Source organism: Somniosus microcephalus, chromosome 8, assembly GCF_052327205.1.
Source record: "Somniosus microcephalus isolate GS21.2 chromosome 8, FLI_Smic_1.0, whole genome shotgun sequence".
NCBI lineage: Eukaryota > Metazoa > Chordata > Chondrichthyes > Squaliformes > Somniosidae > Somniosus > Somniosus microcephalus.
In genome coordinates, this window is record NC_140994.1 from 31,657,472 (window position 1) to 31,684,258 (window position 26,787).

The window sequence follows — 26,787 nt, forward strand, 5'->3', positions numbered from 1 at the left end:
TCAGCGTTAGTTCTCATTGCAGCCAAACATAACAAAACGTAGACACAGTGACGGAATTTAGAATTGATCAAGGTTCAAAAGCCGCTTTGTCACATATAGAAAATTAAGCACCCTCATCGGCTGCTCTGGCACTTTTGCTGAGCTGATACATATTTTGGAGGGTTGAACGTCTATTTCTTGGACCTCGTGTACACTTAATTCAGGATTTGGTGCGGCCATATTGATAATAATCAACGTTCTTACCATAAGGGATGTTTCCTGCTTTTAGAAATTGGGGTGTTAATCTCGTGTTTTATTTATTTTAACGGTGACAAGTAAAAATGATAATTACGTAGAAATGATAATTACATCCATTTTCCACTGGGCATGTTTGTTCTATAGGATTTCATTACCCGTGCCAGCCAAACCCTGGCTACTGAACACTCACCTGCAGTAAGGCTCATTTCATGCCTCACAAAATGATTTAACAGCCCCCATAACTACTTATAGAACAGCCAAGAGTGTTAATTCAGCTGTGACAACTGGGCGATTGTAGGAAATTAAGCAGAGCATTTGTATATCCCGATTTGCTGATATTGCTCTGATTTGAAAGGCTGGTGTATAGATCCGTATCATTACAGGGAAAATATTCAGAGGATCCGCTACTGACGCAGAGTCTCGCTCAATCACAGCACAGATCACAGAATCAAGCACGGAGGTCAAGGCCTGAGCAATTTTAATAATTGGAAAATCCATGCCTGTAGCTCAGTGTCTGAAAGTTTATCCCTGCAATCAGATTATTTAATGTGTAATCAACCTTTGAGTTTAAAAATCAGAATCAAAGAGTAAACTGCAATTAAGTTTTTAAAAGTGTCTGCAATGTCTGTTTATGTAGTTTTGTATTGAAAACGAACATATATTTATAATATCAGATTTCCAGCATCTGCAGTATGTTGCTATTATGCTAATATATTTATAATAACCCAGGCCAGCTCTGGCTCTCAAAGCTCAGTTCGAAATGACTGAAGTAAAAGTTGTATTGTACCTTCTAACTCCGGTGTCCTCCTCATGCCTCCCTGATAACCTCGTTGCCCCTCACGGCAGCCCTCGTGGAAACCGCTGGTTTAGTTCCTGCCTGGTTGCTTGTGTTTCTTCCAGCATAAAACCGCTCCATCATGGAGAGTTCATTAACACAGTCTGAACAAGTCAGAGCAGCAGTAGGCTTTTCAAAACAAAAAATAAAGTGGAAGAACAGAAAGCACCAGAAGTTTCAGCATATCCCTGAATTCTGACACTTTTTAGCACCTGCCTCTAGTGTTACTGCTTTTAATAACTAGGAGAAAACCTGCGCGATATACTTCAAGATTTTTAACAAGGCATTCAAAGCAGTAAAAGAACATTTTAAGGAGATTTTGCATTTATTTGGGACTGTTGGATCTAAAATTGCTAACACTGCAGTTGTACCCTGCCAAATAAATGTTACTGGAGCTAAATTGTATAACTTAAATGTAATTTGCTACGTTAGAAAGTTTGAATAATGCTATATGTCCTCTTTAGTGTTAAGCATTCAATTTGTGGTGTGCCATCAAGGAGACTTCAGAGAACGTTCTAATCAATTGCACAATTATTTTCATATAAAATAAACTGTTTTCTAAAAAAAACTTTCCCTTGCGAGGAAAAGCATTTAGAAAAGTAACACTGCATTTCCGTGAATGTGACTGGGTTTCATAATGTTCATTAGAAAGGGAGTATCAAAGATTAGATGTACTTTTAGAAGGCCTCTTTTTATGGTTTTGTTTTCTTCCTTGTTTGGGTCTCTCTATGGTGTGCAACATTCAAGGCCAGGAATGTAGATGGGTGGCTTGCTCTTGAGTAACAGAAGTCAACTAACTACAGAGAGTCAGTATCCTCTAGGGAGGACAGGGGGAGATCTGCAACAATAGACATTGTCTAGTATGTAATTTTACATTATTGGATTATTAGTGAAGCATGAAATGAAGGACGATGACTCAGTTCACCCGTCCATCAGTTTGTATATCATCATTATTCAAGCTGATAATATTTGCAATGTTCTTATTTTGAACCTGGGACGATTGGGAATGATGAATTGCTATTAAATTGTCCAATGTGGCATTGAGCCATACAGACCAGAAGGATTCCAAATCCTATTTTTTTTAATTTGCTTATGGAATCTGGGCGTCGCTGGCAATGCCAGCATTTATTGCCCATCCCTAGTTGCCCTTGAGAAGGTGGTGGTGAGCCACCTTCTTGAACCGCTGCAGTCCATGTGGTGATGGTACTCCCACAGTGCTGTTAGGTAGGGAGTTCCAGGATTTTGACCCAGCGACGATGAAGGATCGGCGATATACTTCTAAATCAGGATGGTGTGTGACTTGGAGAGGAACTTGGAGGCAGTGGTGTTCCCATGCGTCTGCTGCCCTTTACCTTCTAGGTGGTAGAGGTCGCGGGTTTGGGAGGTGCTGCCGAAGAAGCCTTGGCGAGTTGCTGCAGTGCATCTTGTAGATGGTACACACTGCAGCAACTCGCCAGTGGTGGAGGGAGTGAATGTTTCTGTCTGATTAAACTGATCACAGGAAGGCTGGTGACGAAGCACTACAATTGATCTCAGCTCCCCAGGTTAAAAAGCAAAATAATCAATCAGACTGCTGCTCCTAATCACTATCCAGTGATTCCTGTATATGTTGGAACCATTGAAGACAGGATCAGGCCTGGCTGTGAGAAACCTTGTATCATCTAACCTGCTATGCCAGCACTTACTCTCCACTACTGTTATGTCTGACATTGGTGATAGGTACTCGATTACCTTGGCCTGAGCACATGGAGTTTGATAGTGCTGTTATCGTTGTATTGTGTCTGACATTGGATATAGGTATTCGATTGCTTTTGCCTGTAAGAGTGTGTTTGGATCAGCCATTAAAAGCAACATGAATTGAGCTCTGCATACGGTCTCTGGATTATCTTTGCAAACGCAATATTTGCCGACGAGGATGGCTGAAATCTCTCTTCCACCACCTCCTCCCTTCCTCGCACTACCCGGTGAGCCCCCGATCCCATGGGTTCACTGGTTACAGCCCTTTGAAACCTACCTCACCGCTCTCGGACTAGAAAATGTGAGTACAGCACGGAAAAAGGCACTGTTATCCCATTGCTTGGGGGCGGAGGGCCAGCGTGTTAGAGTCATAGAGTCATAGAGTAATACAGCACGGATAGAGGCCCTTCGGCCCATCGTGTCCGCGCCGGCCATCAAGCCCTGTCTAATCTAATCCCATATTCCAGCATTTGGCCCGTAGCCTTGTATGCTATGGCATTTCAAGTGCACATCCAAATGCTTCTTAAATGTTGTGAGGGTTTCTGCCTCCACAACCCTTTCAGGCAGTGAGTTCCAGACTCCAACCACCCTCTGGGTGAAAAAGTTCTTTCTCAAATCCCCTCTAAACCTCCCGCCCTTTACCTTGAATCTATGCCCCCTAGTTATTGACCCCTCTACTAAGGGAAAAAGCTCCTCAGCATCCATCCTATCTATGCCCCTCATAATTTTGTACACCTCAATCATGTCCCCCCTCAGCCTCCTCAGCTCCAAGGAAAACAAACCCAACCTGCCCAGTCTCTCTTCATAGCTGAAGCGCTCCAGCCCTGGTAACATCCTGGTGAACCTCCTCTGCACCCTCTCTAACGCGATCACATCCTTCCTGTAGTGTGGCGACCAGAACTGCACACAATATTCCAGCTGTGGCCTAACCAGTGTTTTATACAGCTCCATCATAACCTCCTTGCTCTTATATTCTTGGGACATTAGGCACAGCAGACTCAATATAAACATATGATGTGGCTGTGGCTCTGTTAAGCACACACTTCTCTGCCCCACAAAGCGCCCTCCTGCGGCGAGTCATTTTTAGACAGCGTCACCAACTTCCCGGCGAGTCTGTGCATCAATACGTGGCGAATTTGAGGGGGTTAGCTAGCTCGTGCAAGTTCGGTGCACTACAAGACGAGATGGTGCGTGATCAACTAATAGAGCACACCAACAACGTGAGAGTGCGTGAAAGACTGTTACTCGAGTCCGACGATCTGTTGTTGTCACAGGCAGTTAACATTGCCTTTCAAGTGGAGTCTGCAGCTGAATGTGCAGCGAAACTAGCATACACACCCAGTGATGGCGCCCTCGGTCCCGACAGCCCTGACACTGTAATGCTCATGCGACGGCAGCAACGCGCGTTACCGCGGCAACAGTGTGGAAACTGTGGATCTCGTTCACATGCTATCAGAGCGCAGAATTGCCCCGCGCGCGGCCAAGCCTGTCGCAATTGTGGAAAACAAAATCACTTTGCCAATGTCTGCCGCTCTGCCCCGGTTGCTACAAATGAACACTCTCAGTCCTCAAGCACTATAATTCACAACGTGAGCTCTGGGCCAGTAGTGGCTTTCAAGTCATGCACAATTAACCTAAATGATGTGTGCATCCCTCTGTTGTTGGATACCGGTGCCAGCATCTCACTGCTGAATGTGGACACATTCAAACGTTTTTTCAGCTCCCTGCCACTCTCTGCGCCCTCCACTGCCCTTTGCGGGTATGGTAATTCAAAAATTGGACTAGTGGGCTCAGTCAACCTCACTGTACGCTATGGAACAAAAGTTTTGCCAGATTTTTATTTTCATGTGGCACGCCAAGGAGCTAACCTGATGGGACTGGATCTTTTCACTGACCTGGGTTTTTCTCTCTTGGACACCGGCGGGTCTGCGATTCTGCACGTCGCCTCACCGTGGCGCCAAACATGGCCAGCACTCTTCGAGGGTCTGGGCTGCCTGACTGCCTTCACCCACCAGCCCATGGTTGACTCCACCGTTACCCCTGTCATTCAGCCACTGCGCCGCATCTCACTTGCTCTCCGTGACGGGGTCACAGCTGAACTAAAGCAGCTACTGGAAGCTGGCATCATCGAACCAGTTGGTGCCTCCCCATGGGTCTCCAACCTGGTGGTCGCAAAGAAAAAGTCAGGTGGTCTACACGTCTGTGTCAATCTTCGAGCAGTGAATAAGGCCGTAATCCCTGACAAATATCCACTGCCCACGTCAGAGGAACTCACAGCGCAGTTCTATGGCTCCATCCTGTTCTCGAAACTGGACCTTCGACAGGGCTATCTACAGGTTCCCCTCCACCCCAGCAGCAGGGACCTCACTGCTTTTGTGACACATGCTGGCATCTTTCGGTACACCAGGATGCCATTTGGACTTAGCTTGGCACCCAGCTGCTTCCAAAACGTGATGTCCTCTGTGCTCGCGGGCATTCCTGGGGTGGCCATCTACCTGGATGACATCGTCGTGCATGGGCCCTCGACCTCCACTCATGACGAACGCCTTCACAGAGTTTTCACGGCTGTAGCAAAACACAAGCTCACACTGAATGGCGAAAAGTGTGTCTTTGCTGTTTCAGAGATCGAATTTGTGGGGTTTCGGTTGTCGGCTGACGGTATATCCCCACTCCAGTCAAACGTGGATGCCATTCACAGCACCCCGGAACCCAGCTCTGCAGCACAGGTTGCCTCCTTCCTTGGCATGACTGGGTACTACCTGAAGTTTTTGCCCCAGTACTCAGCCACCACAGCCCCACTGCGCCAGCTCCTGCGAAAGGATGAGCCCTGGGTGTGGTCACAAGCCTGTACAGAAGCTGTTCGCCTCCTCAAATCACAGCTCACGTCGCCTCCAGTGTTGGTTCACTTTGACGTCGCCAGCCCCACCCTCGTCACCTGCGACGCGTCCGCTGCAGCTGTGGGGGCAGTGTTATCGCAGATACAGAATGGAGTGGAGAAACCAATCGCCTTTGCCTCCCGAGCCCTTAGCCCCACTGAACAGTAGTACTCAGTAGGCGAGCGTGAGGTGCTGGCGTGCGTCTGGGCATGTGAGCGGTGGCACCTGTACACGTATGGCCGTGCCTTCACCCTGCGAACCGATCATCAGGCTCTCACTGCCCTGCTGTCGACATCCGGCACGGGCCACAGACCACTGTGCCTACACTGCTGGTCTGACCGCCTCCGCCAATACAATTTCAGTCTCCAGTTCACACCAGGACGTGACAATGTTGTTGCAGATCTGCTCTCCCGCACTGCCTCTGCCCCAGCCCCACTCGTCGGGTTTGAACATGTGGAACAGGATATCGTCCAGATGCTGCACACACCCCTCCAAACCACAGTCTCTCTCCAGGAGCTCAAAGAGGCCTCTGAACAGGATCCAGCCCTCTCCCAGCTGTGCACCTTCATCAGAGATGGCTGGCCTCGCAAGGTGCCTGAGGAACTGTCGGCCTACTCCAGAGTTAAAGAGGAGCTCTCCTGCTGGAATGACTCCTGTGTTGCACGTGGGCTCTGCACTGTGGTCCCAAGTGCCCTTCGTGCGCAAGTTTTATCCATGGCACACGAGGGCCACTTGGACATAGTGAAGCTCAAACAACGATGCCGAGACCTAGTGTGGTGGCCGGGTATCGACAGGGAAATCGAGGCCCTGGTCAAGGACTGTGCAGCCTGCCTTGTAAGTGGCAAGACTAGCCACCAAGCTCCTCCACCCCTGCAACCCCTTGCCCGGCCCTCTCAGCCCTGGGAGCACCTGCAGCTGGACGTCTGCGGGGAGATCCATGGTGTCCCCCACCATCAACGGTTCCTAGTGGTGACCTATGACCTGCACTCAAAATGGCCAGAGGTCACTCCCGTGGGCTCCGTCACCTCTCGGGTCATCATCGATATCCTTGAATCCCTCTTCTCCCGCTGGGGGCAGCCAAAGGCCATCACCACAGACAATGGGCCCAAAATGGTCTCTTTGGAACTCTCTTCTTACCTTGAAAGCAAGGGCATCTGTCACATACTACCACCCCGAGTCAAATGGGGGGGTGGAGCGTTTTAACCAGACACTGAAAAATGGCCTCAGAGCACACCTATCCCAGGGGTGTGCGTTTGACAAGGCCCGCCTCCACACACTGCTGCACTACAGAGCCTCCCAGCATTCCACTACAGGGGTCTCACCCGCATCCCTCATGCTAGGCTGTGAGCTCATGCTGCCCCTTGGCAGGCTCTGCCCCTCGCTAGCTCAGAGCCCTGCTCCACGGGCTCAAGCCACAGTCGCTAGATAGCAGGAGAAGATGAAACTCCGCTTCGACCAGTCGAAGAGGGCCAAGGCGCCCAACATCTCAGTCTCCGATTGGGTCAGAGTCCGCAGGCCTCACCGCAACAATAAGATGGCCTCATTCTGGTCCTCCCCTCTCCAAATCAGCCGCCAACTTGGACCAGCCACTTTCTGCCTCACTGACGGCTCTCGGTGGCATGCCAGCCGCCTTCGGAAGGTGCCAGCACCCCCTGATGCGGGATTATACGGATCTAATCCCCAAGCCTTACCCCCAGAGTAAAGGGATGCACATGTGGCTCAGCCAGCCAACCCTCAAGCAGATATTGTGCCTCAGCCTGCTCCTCACCAGTCCCCACCTCGGCCTGCTCTTCACCAGTCCGCACCTCAGCCTGTTCGTACACGTTCTCGCTCTGGCCACCTACAGGACTTTGTCACTACATTTCATGTTTGAAATTCTGTGAGGGGGGAGGATATGTTATGTCTGACATTGGTGATAGGTACTTTGCCTGTAAGAGTGTGTTTGGATCAGCCATTAAAAGCAACATGAATTGAGCTCTGCATACGGCCTCTGGATTATCTTTGCAAACACAATAACTACCTCAACTTCAAGTCTCTCCGTGGCATTGCTCCACACTACCTCTCCAATCTTCTCCCGCCCTACGTTCCCATATGCACCTCAGCTCTTCCGATTCTGCTTCACTGTGCTGCCCCCTGCTCCGCCATCAGTGGCATAGCCTTCAGCCATCATGCTTCTGCGCTCTGGAATTCTCTTCTAAACCTCTTTGCTTTTCTACCTCTCTCCTACTTTAAAAAACCTCCTCAGAATCTCTCTTTGGTTGACGGATAAATATGCTACTCTACATCTTCGTAGCTATGTTATTTTAATAATACTGAAATGGATGAGTGGGATGAAGTTTAAGTGACTTGATTTATCTTGAGATCAAGATTTCATCTGGGTCGGTAAATAAAAGGGAACATCTGCATTCATATAATTGACTCCTATCTGTCCAAGAGCTGCCATTTTAATACAGAAATTACTGTATGATGTGATTTTTGGCACATTAGAATGCCAGAGCCACAATTTTTCCCATCTATCGGAGGAGATTCATACAAAATTGATAAATCATGCACCATCGCTCGATTATCTTTTCAAAACTTATTATGACAAGAAATGGTGAGGATGTGTTAACGGACCCTTGTTCCATTGGGGACAATTATTTCATTTCAATTTTGCTTCCGAAAATAACAAAAATATAATTGGTGCATTGTTCTGTCACCATCACAGCAAGACGTTTGTAGATGGCTGTAAATGTATTTAAAAAATATTAATCTAACCCACATTTTGTATCCAAAGTTGCTGAATGCAAGAATCTTGTACCAACACTAAAGCATTTAGAAAATGCCAAGATTTTTAAGCCAACAAAAGAAAGTGATTTGGTGCCTATAGTGGGTGCAATAACACATTTTGGGCCATCAGAAAAAACATAAATTGACTCCCTTAAGGTGCTAGTGACATCATCTGGAGTGCACAGTGGATAGAGTTCTTTATTCAGCAGAAATTGGCCTGGTTATACTGTGATGAAAATACTTGCACCTAACTGATGATTTCTTTCTGTTTTTTGGGTGGGGAACCTCTCAGATAATGAGCATTACTTCCCATGATAAACTACATCTCAAATTAATCTAGCCATCATTCATTCCCATGCATGACGTGTGTCAGTTGAACAGGGAATAGCAATATTCGTTGAAGAGGTCAAATGCACAGAGGCTAACATGACTCAATGGAAGGATTGAGAATTATATTTAAAAAAAGGGTGAAAAATAATATGAACCAAATTCACTCGAAGTGCGATTTAAATGTTCATTTAAAAAAAAGCAGTACATTCAAATAACATTTTTTCCAATTAACTCTAACTACAGCCAGCAAAAACATCTGGAAAGGTCCAGTTGCTATTTTATGTACCGTACTGGTCACTAACTGAGTAATTTCATAGCTCCCCATAATTTTCCACGTTCAAGACTGACTATCTAATGGAAATATATTATGAGCGTCATAAATAAATATTTGGATGTTTGATACAAAACAAATGCTGAGTGAGTGTTCAAAAAAGCATTAAAACCAACCTCCCCCAATGTATGTTTGTAACCATTTCATTTTCCCTTTCAAGAAGGAGTAGACCTCACAACAAGGCCAGGTCAAGACAGTGAAATGTCCCCACACATATAAGGCCCTGTTAGGAATCATGGGGCTGGATTTTTCCAACCTCGGCATGTCTGGAACGAGTGGCGTGTGAGGATCTGCCATTTGTCTCGATCCTGGCCTCCAACAAGATATTCCGTTGATGGGGCTTGTTAAGCCCGTCCTGTGAGGTTCCCGGCCAATTAATAGAAAGCGGGTCTGATGATGTCATTTGATGACGTGTCATCAGCCAGTTTCCTTAAAGGGACCATGTCCAAATTGATTTTGACAGATCTGCTGTCAGTGTTCTACAGCATTGAGGTGCTGCAAACACTGACAAGCATTGCACAGAGTTGCACGGCTGCACCCAGGCTCTCCCATGACTCCCTCCATATGTTTATGGAGGGAGTCATAGAACACAGGGAGGTTCTCTTCCTTTCCAATGGGTGGAAGACACCTCCCCAGGACACCAACACAGCCTGGTTGCACATTGCACAGGAGGACACAAGCAGGGATGTCATCAGGAGGACCAGGCTGCAGTGGCGCAAACCTTTCAATGATCTCAGTAGATCACAAAACGTTACTGCAAAGCCACACTCAGCCTCATCCTCCTGTGCCACTCATCACATCCCCATAACTCTGCCTTCCCTACCCTACTCCTGCACATCCTTACACCAACTTACCTTGCACCTCCACCCATTCCTCTCTATCTACATTATCACATCTCTATCTCACTAGGCACCCTCATCCTAGTCCAATCGTATCAACTAACAACACACAAGGATAGGCACTTGGGTGTTTTAGCCAATGTTCGTGGAAACTTTCTCTTAATGTGCTGTCAAGCATTGAAATCCTTATTTTCACCACTTTGCCTTCTTGGACAGATTTGTGTGCACCTTTGAAAGCGTCTCCGTGAGTTCCAGTGAATGGTGAGAAATAATGGTCCCACCCACAGCACCCCCCCCCCCCAAAATGGTGATGAGTGTGAAAGGAATGGCTTGGACATTGTAGGGATGCTTTATGGTGTTGGTGTGGGGTGGTGCCAACCTGGCGCATCATGTGGCAGCCAGGGTGTACAGTGTAAAGTGAAGCTAATCTGGACATGGGGAGTCCATCGCTGGCATCCCGGGCAGCAATGTACACGGGTGAGCATCAGTTGATTGCGGAGAAGGCTGGTGTGGATGTTGGTGCTGCTGGTGTGCCCGGTGCTGCTGGTGTGCCCGGTGATGCTGGTGTTGGGGCTGATCATGGTGGGATTCTGAGGACCAAGGTGAGATTTTTTCAAGGGCACCGATGCTGATGGAATAGATGGCAGGTGAGGTTGAGATGAAGGAAGTAATCTGTCAGTGTTGAGAGAGGTTGTTCCAAGGAGGTGACAGTGGATAGAGAGATTACTCCAAACACTTCAAAAGTGCATAAAGCTCAAAAGCTTGTGAGATTGGAAAGTGACCAGCTGTAAAATGGTAGCTTTTATACCACTTTTGCAGCTGTCACCGAATGAAAGAAATGGAGAGCTGTTCAGAACCCGACATACTTACCTGGCGTGATCCCCGAGCGACGTGAACCTCGTGGAAAATATGGGAAAATGCTTTGTACCTGGGAAAATGGTGATTAAATTGCTTGAAACACCTTCTTAACAAGTACAATTGCATGACCTGCCGCTTAGTGCCGTGTCTGCAAAGCACAGGCTGAGCCTGCACTAGGGAAATTGATGAGGAGGTGGGTTCAGAGCGGGATACCGTCCCGCTGTCAATCGTTTGGATTTGAACAGTGGACCCACCTCTGAACCCGATCTCTGAGCACCGGCAAAATTCAGCCCGTGGTGTTTGGCGGTATTTCACCCCGGTGCGACAGTGGCCTAGAAATTCAATAAAACCCGAAAACGGGCAGTGCCACCGCGGGCTGAGGTTAACTTCCCCCACCCCACCCCCATAAAAAGAGCGCAGGCAGCCCCGTTATTTTGGTGCGGCCTGTTGATTTAAATGAGCACAGCACAGAACCTACTGTGGTCTTTCAGGCAGTAAGATCTACAGGAAGCCGAAGGTAGGTCTAAAGTATCTATGCAGCATTATCAGGAAATTGTGATTTATAAAAGTGAAGTGCAATGTTTCCAGTTATGTTTCTCGTGTTTTGTAGGTTGACAGAGAGGGGATGCAAGATAAATCAAAGCCTAAAAATACACTAATCGGTCAGATTTTAAAGAATGCAACCTGCAGTTTAGCTGAAATCTATGTTTAGTTCAACCGCTGACACGCTCAAATATTTAGCCGGCTAATTTGTCAAGTACAATTATTAATCAAAAAAAGTCATCATTAACCGATTAAATGACTGCAATTTGGGTGGAATCATTCTAGCAGTTTGAGGTTCCAAATACGTGAAGTTATGAAAACTCATGCAACATGTGTCCTAAAATTTCTGATCACACCACCGAGTGCTAACAATGTCAAAATTATTTGAAACGGTGATCAGTGAGGAATGCAAACCTGTCACAGAGCCTGGGTCCGGTGGGGCTGCTCATGCCCTGTACAGCTATTGAAGACTTCTCCGAGATCTCCTCCACTTTCTCCCGGGTCTACGTGCTGGCAGCGGCTGCACGCAGGGGCGTGCTTTGGATAGAGGGCGTTGAAAGGGGCGGCGATGTCCAAAACTGCTCAGAGTGCGTCAATTCGCCATTGCACGCCGATTGACGTCACGCTCTTGATCATTAAAATATTTGAGACGGGTGCAGACAATGGCAGCGCTCGCTGCCAACCTGCCCAATATGGCGGCCAGTGCGTTCCGCGCCGGAAGTGGGCAGAAGTGAGGCGGCCGCCATTTTTTCTTCAAAACCGGCCTCGACGGCTGGCGCTAAAGGTTGCAATTTCTGGGCCAGTATGTTTGAGAATACAATTAATTTTAATTCACAAGTACAGTAATTTTTATTATGAAGGCAAATGCAATCCCCATTTTATGTGCAGCAAGATTGCACAAACACAGAAGAGATGAATGACTCATTATGAGGTGGGATAGCAGGAGAACTGCCTGCCCTTTTATAAACCTTGCTGAGGGATCGTTAATGCCCGCCTGAACCACCAGATTTAATTTATGGTGCTGAAGCCCTAGGTGTGGGGCTTGAACCAACAATCTTCTGGTTCAGAGATGAGAACGCTGTCAAATGCACTAAGCTAGCACCAACATAGGGGAGTGCAGAACATGTCTAGACAGATCTTTTATAAAATTAGAAGTTGTCACACGTTCAGGGGCACAATAGCAGCAGCATGTTGTGCAGGATGCAGACGTGCATTGGGTAACATTCTTTGCCACCGAAGTACTGATGATTCAGTGAAATGGCCGGCCGCTTGAACACCGCACATTTACTGATGGAACTTTGAATCAATATCAATGTTGTAGAAGTTCCATTTCTTAATTGTAGCTTCTCCCCCCCTGAAGCAGGTTGATATTATTTTGACTTTACTTTGTGCTTCTTTCTTCCAGCACTGGATCAGCTGCTTGCAGAGCTCGAGACATTTTTGAAGTTACTGGATAATGAAAACCTCAGCCTTACCGCCTTAGCGAAAAAATGTGTCTTATCAGATCTGCTTCACAACATCATCAGTTCTTCAGGTCAGTGTTAGATTTAGCTCTGGTTTAAATAATTTAGTTATAGGAGATTCGCTGGCACTGAATTTTAGAGCACCTTCATCCACAGCTATCTAATGGGTAAAGTTTCGGGTTAGATTCCTAGGCTGTGCTGTAATCGGGATGGCAGGGTAAGATATTACAATTGGACTCCGCACCCTCCGGCTAGGAGGAGAAAAATCAACCAGCATTCCTGTTCTTAAATATCTAGGAACATAGGAACAGGAGTAGGCCCCTCGAGCCTGTTCCACCATTCAATTAGATCCTGGCTGATCTATACCTTGACTCCATCTCCGCCTTGGTTCTGTAACCCTGAATATCCTTGCCTAACAGAAATCGAATGGTCCCCGTTGGAAAGTGCACAGATGTGGGCAGAGGTTTGTGAGCAGGTTGTGATTACCTGCACAGTTCGATATCCTGCTGACACTGCCTGGACTCCACGTGAAGAAAGGCCACTTGGGCGAGGTACAGGAGGGTTGGGCAATGCCTTCATCCTAGCATGAACCAAGGGGAGAACAGTGCAAGGATGAGTTCCTCTTTCAGCCAAAAAGTCAACAGCCAAGAAGTTCGTCTCGGGCGGTGCCGCAAAACGAGTGGTATCGGATCAGCCGGCCGTTATACGCAGCGGCCGATAGCAATGGAACTGAATATCAGGTGACGTAAGAAAACTCACTAAGCACTTGGTTGAGTATAAAACAAGGCTTTAATCAACTGTTTCACAACCATGAAATTCTAGTTACATCACTAGTTCCTGGTTACAAAAACATCCTGGGCAAGCTGGGCCCACGCCCGAATATTTATACTCCTTGGACGGTGCCACCAGCTGGCCGCCCAGTGTTATTTCATGAGTCATTTCTTCATGAATGATAAGATTCATGACATCAGGCGCTGTGTAGAAGGGGCGGCCGATCCGACACCGACAAATTTCTTGGCTGATATTCCTTGCTTGTGCAGCAGCTGTCAAAGATCCTCTTGTCTGTGTAATTGGTGCTTTGTTTCAGGAATTTTTACATGCTGGGTATTGAAGTGGTCACGAATCACCAAATTGTGCCACTCCTTAGGAAATATCTTTTTGAGGTTGATAAATATCTGGTACGCCTCCTTCTCTTGTATTTCAGGTGCCTCTTTAACTATGGGTTGCAAGGGAAATAAAAAAAATAGAGAATGCTGGAAATACTCAGCAGGTCAGTTGGCATTTGAAAAAGAAAGATAGATTAATGTTTTGGGTGGGATCTGGGAAATTTTAGTTGAAAATCAATTTGTTTTTATGTCAACTACTCCTTTATATGGATTCAGATGAAGGCAGAATTCCAGCATTATGTTGCTAATGTGGAAAATAAGGCTCATACAATCATGAGTCTCCCACCTATCATTACTGTCCAGTTTGGAGTTGGCGACAATGGTTCACTAAGTCCAAAGTTTCAGCAACTTTCCATGACTCCAAATTTTCCACCAAATGTCAAGCATGCAGTCAATTGGTGCCGCTCTCCATTCTTCCAGTCCTGAGCCTGCAGGCATACACCTAAGTAATGACCCACAGATCCCAGGGGTGCAGGCAGTTCGCAAGCGTCCCTGGGATCATGTGGGCTGGCCCAACCATTCTAAAAGAGGGATTCCTATGATGCTTATAGGATTTCCATTTACGTACGGAATTCCCATAAGCATAATAGAAATCACCTAAAAAATACAAATTCACAACAGTTAAATAAAAATAAATGATCAGATGTTCAAAGTTAATTAAAATACCCTTTAATTAAACATTTAAAATAAAAATTCAATTTTTTGAAAAATAAATTTAAACATTTTAAAGTGGGACAAAATTTACCTAAACTAATTTTAAATGTAAGTGATTGTTTAAATCATTTTTTTAAAATTTTACTTAACATTTATTTTAACCCTTACGCTGGTGGAAGAAGGCATTACTCCTGCTTTTACCAGGCATAAGGGTTTAGTGGACATTCGCTGGGCAAATAGCGCAACTCTGTGCCAGCGAAAGTGAATCTGTAGCGGATGCGGTGGATCTGTCCAAACAAAACTTGACAGATCGCAAGTTCCGGGCTTTCACGCCTACACAGCACATGCGGAACCCCGGAACTTGCCGGGCCATTCTGAAGGCTTCCAATGGCATATGATGTGCGTATGCTGTCAGAAGCACAGTAAAATCTGGGCCATTGTTTTGCTTAATCAAGCATATCTAAATTAACAGTAAAGATAAATGCAGTTGAAGGGATAGGCAGAAAATTTATTTTAAGGAAAATATTATTATGCAAGAAAGATATTTAACTAAGACTAAACTTGAACAACATCAAGAAAGCCAATTTTGCACATGTTGCTCCGTCTGACTGAGTCTTTGGTTTATAATGGAGTGTATGATCACACATTTCTCCTAAAGCCTCCTCTCTTCTTAGCAGTTAACTACCTATCGTACCTGCATATTGACAAATCCTCTTCAAATGTCCTCTATTCACCTTGAAGCTACTTCTTCACTGCTTGCCAGCGAATCACGGCTATAGAAGCACATGTATTCCCAAGTGTCCAAACCACATAAACCTTTTTATGCCCAGTGTTGCTGCCACATGATGTTTGGAGTCCTTTATTGCCCTTCAGACTAAGGACACTTTGAAGTCATCAATTCTGTTCACATGCCTGTCAGATGTAAACAAATAGTGATCTGACTTATATCATTACGAGTTAGGGATGACCTGACAATCTTTGACAAAGGGTTTTCACCCGAAACGTTGACTCTATTTTCTCTCCACGGATGTTGCCTGGCCTGCTGAGTTTTTCCAGCATTTTCTGTTGTTATTTCAGATTTCCAGCATCTGCAGTATTTTGCTATCGTATTAATCTTTGATATATCTTAGTTTAACACTCATATGGAATAAACATATCCTGTATCTACCCTGGGGCTTTGAAAATGCTTGAACTTTACTCACTGCATGACGGAGAGGGACTTCTTGAATTGAGCTTTGTTAACTTAACAAATTAAATCTTGTTAATTTAACCAGGGGAAAAGAATTTTAAAAATAAATTAAGTGCACCTTTGATATAATCACAGAGCCAGTCAGTGGGATTGGGCAGAGCTCCAACAGGCACAAAAGATAAGTTGTAGCAATAAAATCTTAATGAGAGAAACCATGAATAATTAGAACGGGGGGGGGAGGGGGCGGGGTGGCGAAACCTGCCGATGTTACTTACAAGTTAGTGAGTTACTTTGTTTTACTTCGTTTTTCAGCTTCTCAAAACTGTTCAGTTGCCCCAAGAGGGTAAAGCATAATTATGTTGGGAAAGATGGGATATTGCTGGGGTGGCAGTAAACAGATAGAGTATAAGACATGGGTCAATGATGTTGCTTGGTTTTTCTATATCGCTAGGTCACTATAACTCAGGTATTACTTGACAAAAAGTTCAACGTGATAATGTAATTCTCTATACTGCCACACATCGACCTTCAAAGGGTAGGCCAAATCCTCACTCCGTATGTGTATGACATCCACCCCAGATTCTTTTGACAATAAAGCAATGAACTCGTAGTGCATATTTTGTGGTGTAGCAGTCATTGCCTTTTTACATAAGAAATAGGAGCAGGAATAGGCCACTTGGCCCCTCGAGACTGCTCCGCCATTCAATAAGATCATGGCTGATCTTGGGCTCAAAGCCACTTCCCCGCCCGCTCCCCATAACCCTTCACTCCCTTATCTTGCAAACATTTGTCTATCTCCACCTTAAATGTATTTAATGACCCAGCCTCCACAGCTCTCTGGGGCAGAGAATCCCACAGATTTACGACCCTCTGAGAGAAGAAGTTCCTCCTCATCTCAGTTCTAAAAGGGCGACCCTTTATTCTGAGACTGTGCCCCCGAGTTCCAGATTTCCCCATGAGGGGAAACATCCTCTCTGCATCTACCTTGTCAAGACCCCTCAGTATCTTATATGTTTCGATAAGATCACCACTCATTCTTCTAAATTCCAATGAGTATAGGCCCAACCTGCTCAACCTTTCCTCATAAGTCAACCTCAGCATCTCTGGAATTAACCTAGTGAATTGTCTCTGAACTGCCTCCAATGCAAGTATATCCTTCCTTAAATAAGGAGACCAAAACTGTACGCAGTACTCAAGGTGTGGTCTCACCAATACCCTGTACAGTTGTAGCAGGACTTCCTGCTTTTATACTCCAACCCCCTTGAAATAAAGGCCAATATTCCATTTGCCTTTTTGTTGCCTGTTCTTTATTACCCCAGTAGGTTTTTGTTTATAGTATAGTTACCAGTTTGAGACCAATTTCCTTTTCAAACAATATGGGACCAGCGGTCCCTCATTCTGCAGTCAGCTTGCATTAGTCTCTGGAAGAAGAAAATGGAGCTCTTTTCATCAGTTAATGTTTAAGGTTAGAGTAATCAATTTGCAGCTGAATAGAACAGTGTGGGACAGAGGACAATCTCTGGGGAAGCCCTGACAAATATTCAGATCCTATTTAAAAGTAGGTTGGTGAGTCTGAATGCAGTTCCAAAATGGCATCTTACCTGCAAAAGAAGATCAATGTGTCAGACACGGTTAAGCAAACAGTGACAAGGATGATTCTCAGATTTAAACTCTACAAAAAGGTTACACAATTTAATTTGCTTTCATTGGAGATGGGATTCATTGAGATTGTAATGATAAATTAGTTTGAATATGAGAATTTATAGATGTTCCTTTAACATCAGTGTCAATGTTTCAATTAAAGATATCAAGTTAGAACCAAAATGGAGAAGTAGATAAATTTACAAGAAGACATTTAAAAGCAGAGGTTGAGGTAACAAATGTTGCCTAAATGTAAAGTTGCTTTCAGCTATTATAAATTTCTCTGTTATTCTTTTGTAATGTAATACTAGGTTATTGGTAATGCAAAGAACAATCACTTGGAATGTCTGCAGAGATTCTCCTGATCTACGTCAGTAACCTCAGTGGAGCCCCTGAAGAAACAGCGTAAAGAGCTAAAAATGACTCCTTCCACTGTTTCTCCGAGAGTTCTGACAATCTTCCGCCAAAACTACGGTAGTACATCGGGAGAACCCTCTAGAGGTTCTTCCCCAATATAACATAAGAGCAGCACATGAGCGAAAGATTTTTTCTGTGCTGTGTATAAACCTATTGCATTCATATCTATATATATAAATCGGTACTTCTGTCATTCTGTCTATCTGTCTATCTGTCTGTCATCGCGTGTGCGTTGCGGGTATGCACTCGAAAGTTACAGGGCGTACCTACGCGCGCGTTACCTCCAAAGAAAGCTTACGCTTCCGAGACGGTTTTAAGCGTATTTACGTTTCGGCCGGGCTAAATTTGCGCCCGCGGTATCCCAAAAACCTTCAACATTCCGCTCATTAGCATCTCATTATCTGCTCATTAGCGACAGAGTGACCTCGAGCTCGACCAATCGTACGCCGGGTTGCTGGCGTGTACCGCCGGGCCAATCGGTGCGCGTGTGGCCGGGCTTTATCGTTCTGAACCGAGGTGAGTCGCCGCCATCTTGATTCCAAACTTTTCCTTTCTTTTTCCCGCTTTCTGCGTCTTTAAAAAAAACGTTGCTTTTAAAACACATATTGTTTTAAAAAAAAATGATTTAGAAAGTAATTAACTTATCTAATCTCATTAATTTTCCTACCTTTCCCCGTTTTTCCAGGTAGGCGTCTCCTCCGCACCCACGCCCCACTCGAAGGCTGGAGGGCCGAGCCTCAGCCCAGCGCCGCTAGGGTGCGCGCGCAGCAGGAGCTGAGACGTCTCTCTCTGCCGGGGCTTGCTGAGCGTCCAGCGTTACCCTGGCAACGGGCGCAATCGGCGGTCTTCACCTCGGGGGGAGGGGGGGCGGCCGCGACCCTCAGGGGGTGGGGGGGCTGCGACCCTCGGGGGGGGGGGGCCGCGCGCGCAGCAGGAGCAGCTGAGACGCGGCGTCTCTCTCTCTGGCTTGGTCAGCGTCACGGTTGCCCTGGCAACCGGGGCCCGCCGGCCGAGAGAGACGCCGCGTCTCAGCTCCTGCTGCGCGCGCAATCGGCGGTCTTCACCTCCGGGGGCAGGGGGGGGGGGCGCGACCCTCAGGGGCCGCGACCCTCGGGGGGGGGGCGCCCGCTGCCCTCCCTCCCCTCCGCCCTCCATCCCCCCTCCCCTCCCTCCCCCTCCCCCCCGCCCTCCCTTCCCCTCCCTCCCCTCCCCCCCCGCCCTCCCTTCCCCCCCTCCCTCCCTTCCCCTGCCCTCCCTTCCCCCCTCCCTCCCTTCCTTCCCCCCTCCCCTCCCCCCGCCCTCCCTTCCCCGCCCTCCCCCCCTTCCCCGCCCTCCCCCTCCCCCCTCCCCCGCCCTCCCTTCCCCTCCCCCTCCCCTCCCCTCCCCTCCCTCCCCTCCCCTCCCTCTCTTCCCCCCACCCCTCCCCTCCCTCTCTTCCCCCCAGTCGCTCTCTCTCTTCCCCCCAGTCGCTCTCTCTCTTCCCCCCAGTCGCTCTCTCTCTTCCCCCCAGTCACTCTCTCTCTTCCCCCCAGTCGCTCTCTCTCTCTCTTCCAACAACAACATGCCCTCGAAAAAGCCTCGGCACCGCCGGGCACTTCAGCTAGTAATTTATAATGAGCTGTGCTTCTCAGTACGCCACCCATGTACCTCACTTATACTGACCTCCTTGGGGGAAGAAGTAAGTGGGTCTCTTTGGGGTTGAGGGGGCTGCAGGATGACACACCTGGCAATAGAAATTCAGAACCAAGTTAAGTAAAGAACGGGTGTAAGATTTTTTTTTACGCTTAACACACATAGGAAATCTTCCCCATGGTGTCCAGAAGTACTGAATGAAAAGTGAAAGTGGATTGGAAAAATAACAGCAAGTAGCTGAAAGAATGTGCCTTGCGGGATAAAGTAAAAGAAATATTGAGATGGATAAATTACAAGCTCCACCTTGCCTTCAGCTGACTGTACATTGGAAAAGGCTGTGGTTGAAGATGCATTTAGGAACAATTATTGCACAGTTTGCGAATGCAAAATATTTTAACAAGTTAGATCCGTCCACAAATTTCTGGAAACTGAAACTAAATGAAGCAAATTCCAAATGAAAAGCTTCAGCTATTAAGCACGTGCAAGGAAGGTGTAGCCAACTACCTGGGTACATTTACACCAAATGTCTCAGAAAAATGATCAGCTCTTAGAAGAGCACTGAATGGAGTAAAATTCATGAGCAGGAAGAAACCTGGGAAAACTGAAAGGTGCTACTCATAAAAGAGCTTGTTCTGAAGCTTTCTGATCCTCAGAGAGCATATAAATCACAAGCAGGATTAGGGCAGTGCTGCGCAAAAGTGTAATTAGTGGCAGCTCATTACTTATGCATCACCTTGACTGACTGGTTCAGAGACAAGAGGGGTAAATTTAATGCTTTTGCATCGCCAATGCAGCACATCACATGCTGGAAGTCCAAATTAGAACATCAGGGATGGAGGATAGCATTCCCATTTTGCAGCCTGCTTGAATTTTCATTCATTGTTTCCTAATGGTAAATAAAGCATGCAGGTGCACTATCATCAGTGTCCGATGTTCTGATACGAGTTAGAAACATAGAAACATAGAAGATAGGAGCAGGAGTAGGCCATTCGGCCCCTCGAGCCTGCTCCGCCATTCAATGAGATCATGGCTGATCATCCAAACTCAGTACCCTGTCCCTGCTTTCTCCCCATATCCCTTGATCCCTTTAGCCTTAAGAAATATATCTAACTCCTTCTTGAATATACTTAATGAATTGGCCTCCACTGCCTTCTGTGGTAGAGAATTCCACAGGTTCACCACTCTCCGGGTGAAGAAATTCCTCCTCATCTCAGTCCTAAATGGCTTAACCCTTATCCTTAGACTGTGACCCCTGGTTCTGGACTCCCCCGCCATCGGGAACATCCTTCCTGCATCTAGTCTGTCCAGGCCTGACAGAATTTTATACGTTTCAATGAGATCCCCTCTCATTCTTCTAAACTCCAGCGAATATAAGCACAATTGACCCAATCTCTCCTCATACGTCATCCCTGCCATCCCAGGTATCAGTCTGGTGAATCTTCGCTGCACTCCCTCCATGGCAAGAACATCCTTCCTCAGATAAGGCGACCAAAACTGCACACAGTACTCAAGGTGTGGTCTCACCAAGGCCCTGTACAACTGCAGCAAGACATCCTTGCTGCTGTACTCGAATCCTCTCGCTATGAAGGCCAACATTCCATTTGCCTTCTTAACCGCTTGCTGCACCTGCATGCTTACCTTCAGCGACTGGTGCACAAGGACACCCAAGTCTTGTTGCACTTCCCCGTCTCCCAATCTATTGCTGTTGCACTTCCCCTTCTCCCAATCTATTGCCGTTCAGATAATAATCTGCCTTCCTGTTTTTGCCACCAAAGTGGATAACCTTGCACTTATCCATATTATACTGCATCTGCCATGCATCTGCCCAATCACCCAACCTGTCCAAATCATACTGGAGTTTCTCTGCATCCACCTCACAGCACACACGCCCACCCAGCTTTGTGTCGTCTGCAAACTTGGAGATATTACATTTAGGTCCCTCGTCTAGATCATTAATATATATTGTGAATAGCCGGGGTCCTAGCACCGATTCCTGCGGTACCCTACTAGTCACTGTCTGCCACTCGGGAAAAAGACCCGTTTATTCCAACTCTTTGCTTCCTATCTGACAACCAGTTCTTTATCCAAGTCAGTACCTTACCCTCAATCTCATGTGTAATTCTCTGTGCTGGAAGCATAAGAGTGGAAAATGTACATTATGACAGGGGATCTGAACCGGGGGTACACAACACGGGAGATCGACTAGTTTTCGCAGGTGGCTTTGGATGGACCCGCCTCACTGCTGCTACCTGCAGGGTGTGCCCTGCGGGGAGGTTGGCAGCTGGGCCTGGGCTTCCTGGGCTTTTGGTGGCGGTAGAGGAGTGCGCTGCCTGTGGGTGCTCTGCGAACCAATCAAGAGCGGTAGGTGGAGGAGGAGGATGGGCTAGAGCTTCTGCGGGAAATCAAAGACTTGGGGCCTGTCACACTCTGCATAGCCAGCCTCAGTCTTTGTTTTAAATCGGCACCGGAGGGCCTGAGGGAAAACAAACCCACAAAATTACCCTGTAGGAGCCATGGCAAAGGTACAGATGAACAACATGGTGGTGCTGGACAACCCATCGCCGTTTATCAACCCTTTTCATTTAGAGATCACCTTCGAGTGCATCTAAGATCTGTCGGTGGGTGAGTGAAGCCTGGACGCATAAAGTGGGTGGAAAGTTATCCCTGTTTGTGTTGAGGGGCCGAGGCCTAGTGAACTTTGAGGTTGCTAATGGCAACCATGTGAGATGAACTCCATCCCTGCCCCCCCACACACCCCCTTCTCCCTCCCACACTCCCTTCTCCCTCCCACACCCCCTTCTCCCTTCCCACGCCTCCTTCTCCCTTCCCACGCCTCCTTCTCCCTTCCCACGCCTCCTTCTCCCTTCGCACGCTCCCTTCTCCCCTCTCACACCGCCTTCTCCCATCCCACGCCTTCTTCTCCCTTCCCACGCCCCCTTCTCCCCTCCCACGCCTCCTTCTCCCCTCCCACGCCCCCTTCTCCCCTCCCACGCCTCCTTCTCCCCTCCCAAGCCTCCTTCTCCCCTCCCACGCACCCTTCTCCCCTCCCACGCCCCCTTCTCCCCTCCCACGCCCCCTTCTCCCCTCCCACGCCCCCTTCTCCCCTCCCACGCCCCCTTCTCCCTTCCCACGCCCCCTTCTCCCTTCCCACGCCCCCTTCTCCCTTCCCACGCCCCCTTCTCCCTTCCCACGCCTCCTTCTGCCTTCCCACGCCTCCTTCTGCCTTCCCACGCCCCCTTCTCCCTTCCCAAGCCCCCTTCTCCCTTCCCAAGCCCCCTTCTCCCTTCCCAGGCCCCCTTCTCCCTTCCCAGGCCCCCTTCTCCCTTCCCACACCTCCTTCTCCCTTCCCACGCCTCCTTCTCCCTTTCCACGCCCCCTTCTCCCTTTCCACGCCCCCTTCTCCCTTCCCACGCCCCCTTCTCCCTTCCCACGCCCCCTTCTCCCTTCCTGTAAAATCTGTGTGTTATATTGCAAATTATTACACAGACTACAAGAGTAAACTTTAACAGGACTTTACTATTCGAAGGTCAGGGCGAATCTGCCCAATCACTCATTACACAGCACTTATATAACGGTGTGGTCACCACCGGTATTACAGTATACCGCAGCCAAGATAAAGCAGTACAACACCTAAAATAGTTCTCTTAAAGGTGGACGGTTACATACAATAGTTGTCTTAAAGGTAGAACGGTTACATACACTACAATCCTCCCTTTTTAGCTTACAACATACTTATTCCCCATTAAACATAACATCATAACATATATCCAACTTCATGTAAAAACAGTTCACAGATGTAGTCTCTGCGGAAAACAGTTCACAGATTCAGTCTCTGCGGAAAACAGTTCACAGATTCAGTCTCTGTGGAAAACAGTTCACAGATTCAGTCTCTGTGGAGGCGCCTCCTGTGCTTCTTGACTCGGTCTGGACAACGCCTCGGTGGTGTAGCAGTTCCCTGTGGTGTAGTCGGTTCATTTTGCTGGGGTGACTCATCCAATAGTCCTTCACTGGACTTAACAGCTTGAACTTCCGTCACTTCTGAACCAGCATTGCTGACTTCTAAAAGCTTGAGTACCTTGGGAAGTTTTTCTACTTCCAAACTGATTTGGTTCCGTTCGGAGGGACCATGTGCATGATCTGGTAGGGGTGATAATGGTTCAGATGGGTCATCTTCTTCTGTTTCGTCTTTTCCTTTCCTGCTTCTTGGAGACTCTCTGTGCTCCGCTGCCAGCCGCATGCACAGTTCCTCCTCCTCTTTCTCCTGTTGCCTTAGCAGCGCCACCATCTCCCGGTGTTTCTTAGACTTTTTGTGATTCTTCAGGGTTTTTGCACTTCGGAAGATTTCCCCACAAGCTGGGCAGAACAGGTCATCGTTATATTCGGTGTCGTTCAACAGGACATGGTAATAATCGGTGTCGTCCTGAGCTAGGCCAGCGAGAGGGTCTTTTATTTCCTCCCTGCCCAGCTGGACGTTAGTCAGCTTTTGTTCCAAATCCAGACATCTCTCCTGAAGAGACTTCTTCATGTGCTCAGCTTCCTCCAGCTTTTTCTGGGCTTCCTGCAAGTCTTTTACTAATGACCTCATTCGTGATTTCAATACTTCAACTTCATTCGGAGATTGATTGATCGTATTATTCAATCCCTCTACTGGAGCAGTTGTTTCAGCATTCTGTTGTTCAACATTGACGTGAGTCAGCGTACTTTTGGCATCCAAGGGTTGCTCTGCTGCCATCTTCTCAGTCTGTGTTGCAACCTCAGCTATTTCAATAACTTTTGAGAGCTCCAAACCCCTCTCCTTTGAAGATTTAAGCTCATGTTCAAATTGTTCCCATTTCAGAGTCTTGTCCCTCAGCATATGAAGGAGTTGGCTGACCGTTAACTCTTCTGACATCATCCGTTTCCCAGTAGCTGCAGGGATGTTTATAACCTTGCCCTGGGGCTCCTTTGCTGTTTCCACTTCGCCATCATCCGCAGCCTCCACCATTCGAATTTCCACAAATGAATCGTCCGGTGATGCTGCACCCAACTTCAGTAGGAGCTCGGAATTCATGGCGACCAAATCAGCCTTTTCTGCCTGCAACCTGCTAGCTAGCGCCTTCAGTTGCTGAACATCTTGCTCCACCAGATTAGAGCACGCACCTTCAGAAACCGAATCAGCTTTGATTCGTTTGGCCTCCTCGCGCAGACGGTTTGTGTGCTCCTGCTCCCTTTTCTCCATCAGCTGTTTTTGTTGTCTTTCCAGATTCTCCCACTGTGTGTCAAAGAACTTTTTCATTGCTTTCATCTCTTGCTCAAGCCGGCAACTCAATTGTTCTAATTGCTGTTGTAATTTGAAATGGAGTTGAGTTCGAGCCCGGTGTTCCTCAGAATTGTGCATGTCTGTAAACTGGACAGACTCAGAATTCTCTGTCAAACTATGTTGTTGTTGTTCAGTGGAATTCTGTTCTGAAACTTTGTTCTCCTCTGAAGCATAAGCATTTATGCACTCCTTCGTTTTTCCAACCTTAGTCAGCAAGTCCATTTTAGACTTGTCTTTCGCACCTGGGCTGGTCTTATCGTCATCAGTTTCAGAGTCTGAGCTGATTGTCTTCACCGAGTTCTCACTCGTTATTGCTTTTAGGTAGTGCCATTCCATGTTTATTTCCCTGATCCACTCCCGTCCCAGAAGTGGTAGACCTCCCTCAGGTAGTACATATAAGTCCATTCCTTGGTGTTCTTTGCCCTTGTCTCTCACCTTGACTTTTATCTTTCCGATGGGGTATACTTCATGCCCCGTGTATGTCTGCAATACGATCTTGGTATCTCTCAAGGGTATATGTGAGAATAGCCAGTTGTAATCCCTTCGATTTATGACTGATAGGGCTGATCCTGCGTCCAATTCCATTTTTACTTGGACTCCGGCTATTTTTAGCATGACCCAGATAGTTTGTAGGTCAGCTTCCTTACTCACGTTGTGAATTCTCAGACTACCCAGTTCCTGGCCGTTTGGGTCTGAATCCGAATTCTGTTCATCCGAACTCTTCTCAGCCACCTTGTGTACCTTGCTGTACTTTTCCTGCGGTGACTTTTTTTTGTTGCTGGTCTTCTTTCCTGACCGGCATACTTTAGCTATGTGACCAAGCTTGCCACATTTTCTACATTCCTGGTTTTTAAACCAGCATTGGTTCTGGTCGTATGTTGTCTTCCCACAACGATAACATTTCGTTGTACCCGAAGTCATTTGATCCACGCTGAGTACCGCTGCCTTCAGCTGCATTTCTGCAGTGCCTCTCGCTGCGGCTTCATGCGATGCTGCAATAAGGACAGCCTTATCAAGTGTAAGATCGTTCTCTTCTAGCAGTCGCTTTTGTGTTCCTTCCTTCGACAACCCGCACACGAACTTGTCTCTCAATGCCTCTGCCAGATTTTCCCCAAACTGACAGTATTTCGCTAATCTACGCAGTTCAACCAAGTATTCCGTGTTGCTTTCCTCTTTCCGTTGCGTTCTCGCATAAAATTTGAATCGTTCCGCCAACATCAGCGGTGTGGGGTTCAAATGATCCTTCAGGACAGCAACAATATTAGCAAAAGTCTGATCCGCTGGTTTAGCTGGTGATAGAAGATGCTTCAATAGCCCGTATGTCTTCGCCCCCATTGAGTTTAGTAAGGTTAGAGCTTTATCATCATCTGCTATTTTATTGGCCTCACAGTATATCTCGATGCGTTCTACATACGTGGCCCAATCTTCCACCTCGGAATCGAAGTCGTTGATGTTACCATGCTTAGGCATCTTCACTGTCTTCCTGAGAAACAACAACGAATTTGTTCGTTACTTTTTTTTTTCCAAAAATGGCGGTTTCCCGCGCTTGTCTTCTTCCCCGCCCACTTTCAAAATGGCGGTTTCCCGCTCCTGTCTTCTTCCCCACCTACTGGCGGCTTCCCGCGTTTCTTCCCCTGGCGGAAGGGGTAAGCTTTGCTCTCGGGCGACGACCGCTGGCTTTCGGGGTTCGCAGCCTGCGCGCCAGCTTCAGTGCGTTCCTTGTTCCCTTTTCTCGGCAGGGCAACCGGCGCTGGGGACAACCCATTGGCGGCGAACAGTTCCAGCCGCTGGGCGGAATCTCGCTCCGTCTCCCTCGCTCGGTCCCGTTCCCCCTCGCTCGGGCTCTGTCTCTCCCGCTCGCTCGGGCTCTGTCTCTCCCTCAGCGGCTTCCAATCGCGCCTCCCAGCCCTCTCGCAGTCCGGTCCTTTCCTCCCCCGGCTGCGGCTGAGTTCTCCGCGGTTTTATTTATTT

The 26,787-nt window shown here is 47.4% G+C and overlaps 1 protein-coding gene across 2 annotated transcripts in view; it reads left to right on the forward strand.

The window, feature by feature from the left end:
* afap1l2 (actin filament associated protein 1-like 2) overlaps positions 1-26,787 on the forward strand; it is a 301,922-nt gene that overhangs the window by 131,991 nt on the left and 143,144 nt on the right. For both annotated transcript variants that reach the window (XM_085994440.1, XM_085994441.1), the window contains exon 2: positions 12,761-12,889. In XM_085994440.1, the coding sequence (XP_085850566.1) occupies positions 12,761-12,889 (129 nt within the window). The remainder of the gene's footprint in view (positions 1-12,760; positions 12,890-26,787) is intronic.